The following is a 14888-nucleotide window of genomic DNA, read 5'->3' on the forward strand; positions in this document are numbered from 1 at the left end:
CTTTGGTGAAAAATAGTGAAAAAAGTTAGAAAAAAATAAACGCTTTGAATGATCAGAGTTAGGGTAGCTCTGAAAAGAGCTTTTGGGTTCTGTGGTTGATTTAGGTACCTACAAGTAGGTTCCAATACACATTCTTAAATTCAGGAGGAATATTCTATTCCCCTCATCTGAGAAGTGCACTCCATCTCCTCTGTAGATGTCTTGCATGTTGTAACGCAAGTTATTATTGTATAATGAACCCATTCCATAGTCTCTCATGTAAGCAGAAACAGATTTATTTACATGTTTCCGTGCTTTCTCAAATTGTGGACCAAATTGGTTGGACCAGTTCCATTTCTGTCTTTGGCATATATTGGAATATACCAAGGCAGTGTGGGGAAAAAGTATCATCAATTGATGAAAGGTGTCCTTTAATAGCATTTCCAGACCTACCCCAGTTAATGTGCCTAGATCGTTTCCACCACAGTGCACAATTATAAGGTCAGGTTCTGGCAGATGCAAAAAGGTTTTCACCAATGGTATCAATTGGTGACATTTTAATCCTCTGTGGCCAATCCACTTGATTTCCACATTTGATAAATCAAGGTTATGAAAATTTCTGCTAGCTGCATACCTTTGAGCCCAGTGGATGTAGCTATGTCCAATAACCCAAACAGAGTACATGATGTGAGAAGGTTCTGGTCCAGTCAGATGAAGTGTGGGAATGAAATGGCAGTTGGAACAGTAGGAGTTCACAAAAAAATAATTGTGGAGTTTCTGTGCTCTTGAATCACTAGCAATGATTGGTGGATTCAGATAGTTGAAAACTGAAAGTTAGGGTGTATGGTTATGTTGTGTGAAAGAAGCAATTTGAATGGTTTAAAAAAAGTCACCAAAAGCAAAAATACCCTGTATAGGCTGCTGTATTGACAGGTCAAACATCCTTGCTGAGTTAATTTGCAACATTGTAAGATAAACTTTTGAACCTTACAGTTCAGTTAGGAGGGAGTTGCTATGGTAACAGATAGAAAGGTTTGAGAGGGGGATGGGTGTTGGTTTGAAAATAGTGAGGGAAGAGTTTTCATTGGTTGAATTAAGGCATATGTGTACAAAGATAGAGATTTTCTATGCCAGTCTTGGTTTCAGTGTATTGAGAGCACACCTTCTCCTCTGCTAAAGAAAAATTGGTGTGTGTGTCTGACACTGTTTTCAATCTCCAAAAGCATTTCTAAAGGTAAGTAATGATTCATTTAATTTAGATAGAGATTTATTTTCTCTATGGAGAATATTTGGAAGCAGATAGTTATGTTTTAGAAGTGAAATTGTATGTTAGTATATAAGTCCTGCGCAGTGTTTTTTACATGTTATTTAAAAATCGATTTTGGGTGCAAATGAATGGTATTTTTATTTGGCCTTTTTTATGATTGCCATGTGCAGTTGATGCATGACTTTAAACATGGGTAATAAGTGATGCACTGGTGGCGCCAGGCTTTTATAAATGAGGCCCTGACTTTGTTTGATGATATTGAGTGGTTGTAGTTAGGTTCTGTGCAGTGTTTCTTACATGTTATTGAAAAATCGATTTTTGGGTGCAATTGATTGGTATATGTATTTGGCCCTTATTTATGAATGCCATGTGCAGCTGATGCATGACTTTAAACATGGGTAATAAGTGACGCACTGGTGGCGCAAGGCTTTCATAAATAAGGCCCTGACTTTGTTTGATGATATTGAGTGGTTGTACTTAGGTTCTGTGCAGTGTTCCTTACATGTTATTCAAAAATCGATTTTTGGGTGCAATTGATTGGTATATGTATTTGGCCCTTATTTATGATTGCCATGTGAAACTGATGCATGATTTTAAACATGGGTAATAAGTGACGCACTGGTGGCGCAAGGCTTTCATAAATAAGGCCCTGACTTTGTTTGATGATATTGATTGGTTGTACTTAGGTTCTGCGCCGTGTTTCTTACATGTTATTGAAAAATCGATTTTTGGGTGCAATTGATTAGTATATGTATTTTGCCCTAATTTATGATTGCCATGTGCAACTGATGCATGACTTTAAACATGGGTAATAAGTGACGCACTGGTGGCGCAAGGCTTTCATAAATAAGGCCTGACTTTGTTTGATGATATTGAGTGGTTGTACTTAGGTTCTGTGCAGTGTTCCTTACATGTTATTCAAAAATCGATTTTTGGGTGCAATTGATTGGTATATGTATTTGGCCCTTATTTATGATTGCCATGTGCAGCTGATGCATGACTTTAAACATGGGTAATAAGTGACGCACTGGTGGCGCAAGGCTTTCATAAATAAGGCTCTGACTTTGTTTGATGATATTGATTGGTTGTACATAGGTTCTGTGCAGTGTTCCTTACATGTTATTCAAAAATCGATTTTTGGGTGCAATTGATTGGTATATGTATTTGGCCCTTATTTATGATTGCCATGTGCAACTGATGCATGACTTTAAACATGGGTAATAAGTGACGCACTGGTGGCGCAAGGCTTTCATAAATAAGGCCTGACTTTGTTTGATGATATTGAGTGGTTGTACTTAGGTTCTGTGCAGTGTTCCTTACATGTTATTCAAAAATCGATTTTTGGGTGCAATTGATTGGTATATGTATTTGGCCCTTATTTATGATTGCCATGTGAAACTGATGCATGATTTTAAACATGGGTAATAAGTGACGCACTGGTGGCGCAAGGCTTTCATAAATAAGGCCCTGACTTTGTTTGATGATATTGAGTGGTTGTACTTAGGTTTTGCGCAGTGTTTCTTACATGTTATTCAAAAATCGATTTTTGGGTGCAATTGATTGGTATATGTATTTGGCCCTTATTTATGATTGCCATGTGCAACTGATGCATGACTTTAAACATGGGTAATAAGTGACGCACTGGTGGCGCAAGGCTTTCATAAATAAGGCCTGACTTTGTTTGATGATATTGAGTGGTTGTACTTAGGTTCTGTGCAGTGTTCCTTACATGTTATTCAAAAATCGATTTTTGGGTGCAATTGATTGGTATATGTATTTTGCCCTAATTTATGATTGCCATGTGCAGCTGATGCATGACTTTAAACATGGGTAATACGTGACGCACTGGTGGCGCAAGGCTTTCATAAATAAGGCCTGACTTTGTTTGATGATATTGAGTGGTTGTACTTAGGTTCTGTGCAGTGTTCCTTACATGTTATTCAAAAATCGATTTTTGGGTGCAATTGATTGGTATATGTATTTGGCCCTTATTTATGATTGCCATGTGCAACTGATGCATGACTTTAAACATGGGTAATAAGTGACGCACTGGTGGCGCAAGGCTTTCATAAATAAGGCCTGACTTTGTTTGATGATATTGAGTGGTTGTACTTAGGTTCTGTGCAGTGTTCCTTACATGTTATTCAAAAATCGATTTTTGGGTGCAATTGATTGGTATATGTATTTGGCCCTTATTTATGATTGCCATGTGCAGCTGATGCATGACTTTAAACATGGGTAATAAGTGACGCACTGGTGGCGCAAGGCTTTCATAAATAAGGCTCTGACTTTGTTTGATGATATTGATTGGTTGTACATAGGTTCTGCACAGTGTTTCTTACATGTTATTCAAAAATCGATTTTTGGGTGCAATTGATTGGTATATGTATTTGGCCCTTATTTATGATTGCCATGTGCAGCTGATGCATGACTTTAAACATGGGTAATAAGTGACGCACTGGTGGCGCAAGGCTTTCATAAATAAGGCCTGACTTTGTTTGATGATATTGAGTGGTTGTACTTAGGTTCTGTGCAGTGTTCCTTACATGTTATTCAAAAATCGATTTTTGGGTGCAATTGATTGGTATATGTATTTGGCCCTTATTTATGATTGCCATGTGAAACTGATGCATGATTTTAAACATGGGTAATAAGTGACGCACTGGTGGCGCAAGGCTTTCATAAATAAGGCCCTGACTTTGTTTGATGATATTGATTGGTTGTACTTAGGTTCTGCGCCGTGTTTCTTACATGTTATTGAAAAATCGATTTTTGGGTGCAATTGATTGGTATATGTATTTTGCCCTAATTTATGATTGCCATGTGCAACTGATGCATGACTTTAAACATGGGTAATAAGTGACGCACTGGTGGCGCAAGGCTTTCATAAATAAGGCCCTGACTTTGTTTGATGATATTGAGTGGTTGTACTTAGGTTCAGCGCCGTGTTTCTTACATGTTATTGAAAAATCGATTTTTGGGTGCAATTGATTGGTATATGTATTTGGCCCTTATTTATGATTGCCATGTGCAACTGATGCATGATTTTAAACATGGGTAATAAGTGACCCACTGGTGGCGCAAGGCTTTCATAAATAAGGCCCTGACTTTGTTTGATGATATTGAGTGGTTGTACTTAGGTTCTGCGCCGTGTTTCTTACATGTTATTGAAAAATCGATTTTTGGGTGCAATTGATTGGTATATGTATTTGGCCCTTATTTATGATTGCCATGTGCAGCTGATGCATGACTTTAAACATGGGTAATAAGTGACGCACTGGTGGCGCAAGGCTTTCATAAATAAGGCCCTGACTTTGTTTGATGATATTGATTGGTTGTACATAGGTTCTGCGCCGTGTTTCTTACATGTTATTGAAAAATCGATTTTTGGGTGCAATTGATTGGTATATGTATTTGGCCCTTATTTATGATTGCCATGTGCAACTGATGCATGACTTTAAACATGGGTAATAAGTGACACACTGGTGGCGCAAGGCTTTCATAAATAAGGCCCTGACTTTGTTTGATGATATTGATTGGTTGTACATAGGTTCTGCACAGTGTTTCTTACATGTTATTCAAAAATCGATTTTTGGGTGCAATTGATTGGTATATGTATTTGGCCCTTATTTATGATTGCCATGTGCAGCCGATGCAAAACTTTAAACATGGGTAATAAGTGACGCACTGGTGGCGCAAGGCCTTTATAAATCAGACCCTGACTTTGTTTGATGATATTGAGTGGTTGTACTTAGGTTTTGCGCAGTGTTTCTTACATGTTATTGAAAAATCGATTTTTGGGTGCAATTGATTGGTATTTGCATTTGGCCCTTATTTATGAATGCCATGTGCAGCTGATGCTTGACTTTAAACATGGGTAATAAGTGACGCACTGGTGGCGCAAGGCCTTTAAAAATAAAGCCATGTGTTGCTATTGTATAAACTTAAATATGTTGCAATTTATTGTTTATATTGTTTGCTTTTTAACATTACTTTGTTGTTTGCTAATAGTGGTCTTTCATGTGTTTTTTTAACAGAACAACAGATTCAAATCAACTTCTGAAAAGGAAGCAAAAATGCCTTCAAGGCAAAGAAATATCAAAAATACCATACGGAAAAGGAGAACATCAACAACAGAGTTTATGGAATCCTCTTCAACAACTACTTCAAAAAACACCAGAAAAGCTTCTGGTAAGCCAATTAAGTCTTTTCTTCGCAACATATGTCGTAGGAAAAAAAATGAAATTGCTAATGTGAATATACAGAAAAAGTCAACAAATCTAAAAAGGAAAGAGAAGCCCACAAAAAATGTTTCCATTGGACCAGGAGAGAAGAGAATGGTTAGCAATAGAAGGGTAAATGTTTTTAGGGACATTCGTAGGCGAATGTTTCGCAATAGGGTAGTTTTAAATTTGCTAAAAAATGAAAAGAAAAGTAAACTAAAAGCTGCTTTTTACAAGAAAAAGAAAAGTGTAGAAAAGATTGTTGATCAGGCTTTTGAAGTTAAGAAAAAATTATTTATTTTAATAATCAATAGAATTAGGATACTTAATAAGGCAATGGATGTTTTCAAATCGAACAGTAGATGGAAAAGAATTATTAATCGGAGTAATTTTTGTGAAGTATTTTCTGGTGAATGGATGCATAGTTCAAGTTCTGAGCCTTTTTTTAATGAGGAGAGTTACTTTCAGGAAAATGATTTGGTGCATGCAGTTGACACCAGTGGTCGTGCATATGAGGTGAAAGATAGTTGTGTGATGGAAAAAGAGAAACTTGTATCTAGAGATGCAGAAGAGGTCTTAGCTGATGAAGTTTTAGGGAGACGTACTAAGGGTCCAGTGTACACATGGAAATGCAGTAGTATTTGTAGTGTGCGACAGGAATCAATTGATTTGCTTCGAAATTTCTTACGTACATATAGTAAAAAAAGTCTCAAACAAAAAATGAAGATCCTGCAAGAGTTAGATCCTTGCAGAGTGAGAGAAAGCACAGGTTTGCAAGGGCATTCACTAGCATGTCTTTCTAGAAAAGTTTGTCGGAGTGTTTTTCATCATTTTAGGATGTTAGCAGTGCATCATAATAACGTAAGGAAATTAGTGAGGAAGTTGTATTATGCAAAAAGTCCTGCACTTAAGCTTAAACAGTTAAATAGTGCTCTTTTGCATGGATCTGAAGTGGATGTGAAGACTATTTGTGAAGAAATTGAGTTTTGTTATTTTGGGAACAAAGAGGACAGTGTAGAAATAGATATAGTAATGGATGGTAATGCAGAAGATAATGGACAAATTTCAAGTATTGAAAAGTTTGATGAGGAAATTATCAAGTTTAAGGTGAAATCAAGTGAGAGGCCTAATGTAACTTGTGTGTGTTGTCGACGGACTCATTATAAAATTCAGACTAGGTTAGTTGATTTATATGCAAAAAGTGAATTGGAAAATAATAGTGAATGGGAGGATTTTGTAAGTTATTTGTTGGTGGAGAATTCTTTTGATTTGAGTTTGGATCAGCGTATTTGCACTTATTGTTTGAAAAAATTAAATGAAAATAGAATGCCTGCAAGAGCAGTTTATAATAATCTTCAGTTGATAGATATTCCTTCTGAATTGATGGATCTAAATACTTATGAATCTATTTTGATTCAATGTGTCCATCCTTTTCAGGCTATTGTTCGCATGGAGCCTAAGACAGGGAAATTGCCTCCATCAGATTTACTGAGAGGATTAAAGGGAAGAGTTGTTTATTTGCCTCTAGATGTAAAGAAAAATATTAATACAATTGGTGTAGAAAGAGTAGAAGAAGATCCTTTAGTTATTCTAGTTAATGGGGTTCCAACAAAGAGTAAGAAAATTTGGCAAGATTTAGTGGATGTTAAAAAAGTCAAGAAGGCAACGTTGTATTTAGTTAAAAACAATGAGTACTACAAACATGTAAGTGTTGGAGTAGAGGAAACAGCTACAGAAGAAGATAGTGATTCTTCAGTTGGTCAAATTGAAAAAGTTGATGTGTCTAGAACTGAAGAAATATATGAACATTATACTGTTCATCCTTTGCATTCCAAAGAAGTAATGGGAAATGCAATTGACTTGTTTCAAATGAAGGCAGCAAAAGGAAGTCCCATTAGTGTATGGGAAGAAAGTTTGGAAGCTCGTTGTTTTCCACAATTATTTCCAACAGGTTGTGGTGGACGATATGATGATCGACCAGTTCAAATTCCTGCAGCTGAATACCGGACTCTAAGATTATATGCAGAAGATCCAAGGTTTCGTCAATGCATTCCATATTTATTTCATCTACTGTTTGAAAGTGATTTGTCTGGGCTTTCTTATGCAGTTAATCATATATTAAAAAGTGGACCTCATTTGCAAAATGTATGTGCAAGGGACTTTATGGAGAAAGTTAATCTGCAAGACAGTATTTTGGAATCTCAGCTAATCAATCTCATGGCATGTCAACGTGGAACCAACGAGTATTGGTTTCGTCGTCATGGAGAATTGAAATGTATGCTAAGAAACTTAGGAACTCCTACATGGTTCCTCACTCTTAGCTGTGCTGAGTATGCCTGGGACGATTTACTTCAATTTCTACGAGAGGCAAATGAAAACATACCAAATATAGAATTGAAAACACCAGGAGAACTGTGTTCTTTAGATCCAGTGAATGTTTGCAGATATTTTAATCATAGATTTGAAGCTATGATGTCTTTTATTACCAACAAAAAAAATCCTCCCCTTGGAGAGGTTTTGGATTTCTTTTGGAGGAAGGAATATCAAGCGAGAGGTGCTCCTCATATACATATGTTGTTGTGGATTAAAGATGCACCCAAATTTGGATCAGATTCAGATGAAACAGTGATGAGTTTCATTGAAGAGTATTCAACATGTGCTGTTCCAAAATCTACTGAAGAAAACAATTTAAGGCAACAAGTTTTACGTTTTCAATCTCATCGTTGTGGAAAGTACTGTCGTCGAAAATTTAAAAACAAGGAAAAGTACTACACGAAATGTCGTTTTGCATTTCCTCGACCAGTGATTTCTAAAGGAAGAGTAAATAATTTGATGTCATCTCTACGACATACTGTGACGAGAAAATCTCCCAAAAACACATATAATTTGAAAAGAAATGAAGAATCTAAGTACATCAACGATTACAACCCAGTGATTTTGTCCATGTGGAATGCTAACATGGATATTCAGTTCGTTGCTGACAACTCTATTGCTGTGGCTCGATATGTGACATCTTACATCACCAAAAAAGAAAAGACAGAACTGAAGGAAATGTGGGAGGACATTTCACATGAAAAGAGTCTAAGCAAGAAATTATACAGTTTCAGTCTGAAGATGTTGTCGCATCGAGAAATTGGAGCATATGAATGTTCTGATCGGTTATCATCAGCAAGTCTCTATGCCAAATCAAGAACAATCATTTGGGTGAGTCTTGGTCTTGCTGCAACACGAAACCGAGTTTTGAAATCTGTACAAGAAATTGAATATTTGGCGGAAAAAGAACCAAACAGTACAGATATTTTGAAGACAAATATGTTGGATACATACTATCCAAATAGAAGTACTCACCTTGAGAACACATGTTTGTATGAAGTTCTTCAAAACTACAGTTATAAGAGGAACATCACAGAAGATATCAATAATGGAAAATATGCACTCATTGGCTATGAAGGATGTCTAGTGAAGCAGAAAAAAGGCCATTTGATTAATCATCGAAAATTGAGTTGTGAAGTTCCAGACAAAAGAGAATTTTACTATTTAGCTCTTTTGCAACTCTTTAAGCCATGGCGTACAGAAGAGGAACTACTTGGAGATTTTCTCTGTTATGAAGACTCTTTTAATGCAACTAAGGATACCATAGAATGTCCTATTTTTCTAAATTATCTGCAAATGTTGAATGAAGAAATGGAGCAAGAAACCACAATTGCTGAAGAGATAGCTAGAAACAGTTCTCAAGATAGTCAGAGTTCTACTTCATTGAGCCAGGATCCACTAGGAGGACCAATTATCCAAAATGAAGCTGCCACTGCCATGGATGAGGTGGAAAGAGCTATGGAACAAGCTCAAGAGGATGGAGTTAACTTAGAAGATTTGGTAACGCAACTAAACATTGAGCAGAAAAAGATATATGATGAAGTCACAGAGCAGATTGAACATGGATTCAGACATGAGAAAAAAGAGTGCTCATGTATATTATTTGACCCTGTCCGACTGTATGTAAGTGGAGAAGCGGGGACAGGAAAAAGTTTTCTAATTAAAGCCGTTGCAAGTTATCTGCAGAAAAGGACTGATTCACCACTGTCTTGTGTTGTAACTGCTCCAACTGGTCTGGCAGCACATAACATTAAAGGGATTACTCTACATCGTTTATTGATGCTGCCAGTTGAACATGATAATAAATTGCATTACAACAAGCTATCTGGAGATGCGTGTTCTGAAGTTTCAAGAGTCTTGAAGAAAATGAAACTTCTTATCATAGATGAAGTAAGCATGGTCTCAAATCTAATGCTTGCTTTTGTGCATTTGAGAATGCAAGAAATTCTTAAAACAGACTATGATGTGTTATTTGGAGGAAAACACATTATTGTTTTTGGAGATCTATTGCAGTTGACTCCAGTAAAAGGACAACCAGTGTTTAAAATGCTCACGCATGAAGATACCAGGAAGTCCCTTGGAAGCATTGGAAATGTTAATATATGGCTAAATTTTAAATATGCTGAACTGCTTCAAAATATGCGACAGGCCAAGGATGAAGATTATAAAAATATTCTACAAGATGTAAGAATTGGAAAAATGACTGAGAAAGGGAAAAAAGCTTTGCATAGTCGATTAATTTCAAATTTGTATGCAAATGAAAACATTCTTCCAGAGAATATTTTTAAAAAAATGACTGAGAAGAAATCTGGGATATGTTTGATGCCAACTCTGCAAGAATGTTCCATCTTCAATCAAAAAATGTTAGACTTAGAAAATGAAGAGATTGTGAAACTGGAAGCAATAGATAAAATAGAGCATATGGGTGCAACAATTGTTTTGTCAGAAAATTTGAAAACTAAATTGCATTCATTGGAGAAAAGTATTTCAAAAACAGCTGGTTTTGAAAAGACTCTGAATGTGTGTTTAAATTGTCGTATCATTTTGAGAAGGAATTTAAATGTTGAAAGCGGTCTGGTAAATGGAGCAATGGGTTATGTTGTTGATTTTGTGAATTACAGAAATAGAGATGGAATTGAATTTTTAAAAATAAAATTTGATGGCATTGAACAAGTACAACAAATAAGTCGTTGTTCTGCTAGATTTTTACTTGTAAAAGACTTATATGTTCGCCGAAAACAGTTTCCTGTTTGTTTGGCGTATGCAGTGACAATTCATAAATCTCAAGGTTTAAGTGTAGATAGTGCATTGGTGAACATTGGAAGATCTGTGTTTAAAGAGGGTATGGCATATGTGGCATTATCTCGAGTCAGAACTTTATCAGGATTGTACTTGATTGCGTGTGATGAGACAAAGATTTCTGCCGATCTAGATTGTGTTAAAGAATACAATAGGTTAAGAAGAGAGTATGCTCCACATTTGCCTCAATATCCTCTGTTTGAAAAACGTGTGGTAGGCCGAAAAAGAAGAAATGAGGATAATTGTAGTGAGGTAGTTGCAAAAAGACAAAAAGTAGAGAAAACTGTAATTGAAAACAGGAAGAAAAAGAATTGTGGAGAAAATGTTGTTGGATTTCAGTTTGAAAACAGTTCTGGTGTCAACTGCTATGCTAATGTAGTGGTTAATGTTGTTTTTTTTCTTAAAAGTTTACAAGAACAGATTGTTGAAAATCGGGATCAAAGATTGTGTGGTTTATTGAATTCTGTGTTTCAGAAATGTAGCAGTGTTACAGCACAAATAGAAAGTGTAACAGAAATTCGAAATATTTTAGATTTGTGTTCTGGTCAAGATAAATTTTCACAGAACATTCAGCAGGATTGTCAGGAATTTTTAATGTATATGTTTGGTGTTTTGGAAGATGAAGGTGTAGATGTAGATAATCTTTTCAGTCTTTCTTATCAATGGCAGCATGACTGCCACAATTGTAGTTTATCAAGTACTACTACAATAGACACTGAAAGATTTATATATTTGACTTTACCAGACTGTAAATCAGTGTCTTTTAAAAATCTAGTTAAAGCAGCAGATCATAATATGGTGTGTACCCAATGTAACTGTACAATGCTGTCCACATTATTTATACAAAGGTATGGGCAGTATATTATTTTAGTTTTCCAACGATGTAGACCTGATGGAACTAAATTGACAACTTCTATCAAAAATTTTGTGGCTTCTCAGTTATCAATTTCTGGAAGGACCTTTACAACTGAAGCTATTATTTATCATGATGGATCTTCGACCACCTCAGGACATTATACATGCTACTTAAAATCTGAAAATGGATGGAGTTACTGCAATGATTCTCATTTAACTTATAAACAACGTTTGCCTTATGACTCTACAAATTCTTATCTAGTGTTTTTAAAACCAAAGTTTTAGTAAAGGGAATTGGCCTTTGAAGACGGGAATAGTTAATAATAGTTAGTTAGTTAGTTAGTTAATCTAATATTTGAAATTATTTATCTCATGTAGATACTTTAAGTGGATCTCAAAGTAAAAAATACTGATATATCTGACACAAATTGGCCGTGAGGAAAATGTAAGATATGATGTTGTTAGAAGTTGATGAAATCGAAGTTATAGAGCACAGCAGACTTTTTTTCACCAAAAGGACCTTCACTATCTGCAATCTCATGTAGATACTTTAAGTGGATCTCAAAGTAAAAAATACTGATATATCTGACACAAATTGGCCGTGAGGAAAGTGTAACATATGATGTTGTTAGATCTTTTTTCATAGGAAGTCGATGAAATGGAAGTTATAGAGCACAGCAGACTTTTTTCCACCAAAAGGACCTTCACTATCTGCAATTTGGTCTCACGGAAAAGTAAGTGAATCAAAGATTAGTGTACTTATATGAGATGTATGTTTGAATGGGTTTTTTTAAACACAATCTTTTAGATTGTGTTTTTTTTTTCCCGCTGTTATATGATGAAGACTTTGATCTCACTAATTTAAGTGAAATTCAATATATTCTGAGAACAGCAAAAATAAATAATGTAACATATTGTAGAAGTTATTGTGTAGTTTGCATTGTGTAATTTATATTGTGTTCACATTGTCTTATACTCATTTTCTTTTTCACCCTTATTTACCTCTCTTTACTAATTTACACTCTTTTTTCATCGCTGTTTCTTTAGTGCACTTCATTCACAACTTCTTAATCTAATAGGAACTGTCTGCATTTCCTCTGTTCCTTCCACCACTTTTTATCTTTTTCATATTCTCACAGTACCACTGCTTTAGTTTCCTAACCCTCTCTTTCTTTTTCTCCTTTTTTTTTCTTTCGCATCCATTGTACTGTAGTTCACTTAGTTCTTCCTTTTGTCTTTCTGTGTACTTACTCTCTCACTCCTGTTTTATCCATCGTTCTATACTAACTTCATTCCTTTCATCCCTTCACTCTGTTACTTTACTTCACTCACTCTCAATCATCTTCTATTCCTCTTTTTTATTTATAGTTTCTCAATCAGACTTCTCTCCTTTTCACTCATTTTTCTTTTATTTTCTTATCTTTACTGATTTTGATTTGATATCTTACATTCTTTTAGTATCTTATTTACCTTTAGGAATTTGTTCTCTTTCTATTTCTTTTTCCTTTTTTTTTCTCTTTCTACATTACTTTCTTTCTGTTTTTGTATCCTTCACTATTGCATCATTTCTTAGTAAACTTTTGTAGATTTTTAAACCTCATGAACTGTTGTTTCTATTTTATTATATATTTTTAAGAAATTATAACGTGTTTTTTCTTTTATCTTTCATAGATACAAGTTTGCATTGATTATATGGTAAGTGTGTTTACAAAATCTTTTTTGTTATCACCTTTTGTTTTATTTTCACTATTTTTCTGTCACCCTACCGCACCCCTATTTCCTTACTTTGCTTCCCTCACTTATTCTTTTGTTCCATGTTTACTTCCGACCACATTCAATTTCTTTCAGTACTTCTGCCTATGCACACTCCTTCACTTACCTTTTTTACTGGTTCACTTAGTCCCTTTGTGACAGTCCTTCTTTTACTCTCTCTCTTGTTTGTCTCTATTACTCCCCATGTGTTACCCTTATTCACTTACATGTACCCTCTTTCACCCCTTTTTACTTATATTCACTGATATTTACTTTCCCTCAATCACTGCTATTCTTTTCCTCTGATTCCGTCACTACCTGACATTCCCATACTTAACTGTCCTTCTTTTTACTTTCAACATCCATTTACAATCTCCCTTAACCTCTGCTTTAGTCTTCTTCCTATTTCTTCTTTCTTTTGCTCCCTTATTCATTTTTCTTTTCTCAGTTACTTCCTTTTACACTTTTTATCTGTCTTACTATCTATTACACAGTCCCTCCTTCATTTTTTTTTCTTTTTTTTTGTTAGTGCGCTGACGGTACGCGCACCGGTGCGCGCACCGAAAGCGAAATATAAAAAAAAATATTTTAAATTAAAAATATTATCTCAATATACATTATAGTGTTCATTTTTACAAAAACATACTTTAGCAATTCACTAAAAAACACATAGGTATGAGTCTGTATAAAAAGTTAGGAATTAGCATTAAAAAAACCTATGAAATTCACTGAAAAAACCAAAGGTTTCACACCAGTTATAGTTAGGAATTAGCATTTAAAAAACCTATGAAATTCACTGAAAAAACCATAGGTTTCACACCAGTTATAGTTAGGAATTAGCATTTAAAAAACCTATTAAATTCACTGAAAAAACCATAGGTTTCACACCAGTTATAGTTAGCTGGAAATTTTACTGATATAAAACCATTGAAATTCCCACGTTATAGTTAGTCGGACTCACTATAACTTGCGCGTGCAATGCACTGCTGATGACATCACATATTACATCACTCATGACATGGTCAGTGACATCACTCATGACACCATCCTTGTGACATAGTGACAGACCTCCTTTCACTATAATGTAACCCTTGAGACACATATTCAAAAATAGAAACTGAAATTTTTAATAAAATGGAGATACCTATATCAGTTACAACAAGCAATTCAGTAATTCCACTATCTATATACACATCCACTCATTCACCAACAGTTCTATATAGTCACTCATACATATACTCACTCATCATATGAAGTGATACACCTATACATCCTGTTACACACCGACATTCATCCAAAAGTTACTCACACACATATTCACACGTGCAAATAAACTATTGAACATCCATTTATTTGAATATAGAGTTATACACACACTTCCACCTTACTTCTATTTAAAATTACACATATTTATTCTCTTAAACAATCACTTATAGAAACACATACTTATTTAAACAGGAACTCTTACAATCTCTTACTCTCACATATACTCACTTATATACATCAATATTCATATATACTAGATTAAAACATATGTAGTTACTGATAAAGACACTAGTGAGACAGTCATTCACTCACTAACAAACACATATAGACACTCATCCACCCATACAGTCCTGTACATATGTTGTCTTCAAAAC

The 14888-nt window shown here is 35.0% G+C and overlaps 1 protein-coding gene across 1 annotated transcript in view; it reads left to right on the forward strand.

The window, feature by feature from the left end:
* The first annotated feature begins 1108 nt into the window (after positions 1 to 1108).
* The window catches only part of LOC147748031 (uncharacterized), a 109258-nt gene continuing 95478 nt past the window's right edge, over positions 1109 to 14888 (forward strand). The window contains exons 1-2 of the mRNA XM_086926795.1: positions 1109 to 1213; positions 5284 to 10990. Coding sequence (XP_086782921.1) covers positions 5323 to 10990 — 5668 coding nt within the window. The 5' untranslated portion in view covers positions 1109 to 1213; positions 5284 to 5322. The remainder of the gene's footprint in view (positions 1214 to 5283; positions 10991 to 14888) is intronic.

Source organism: Lissotriton vulgaris, chromosome 1_1, assembly GCF_964263255.1.
Source record: "Lissotriton vulgaris chromosome 1_1, aLisVul1.2, whole genome shotgun sequence".
NCBI lineage: Eukaryota > Metazoa > Chordata > Amphibia > Caudata > Salamandridae > Lissotriton > Lissotriton vulgaris.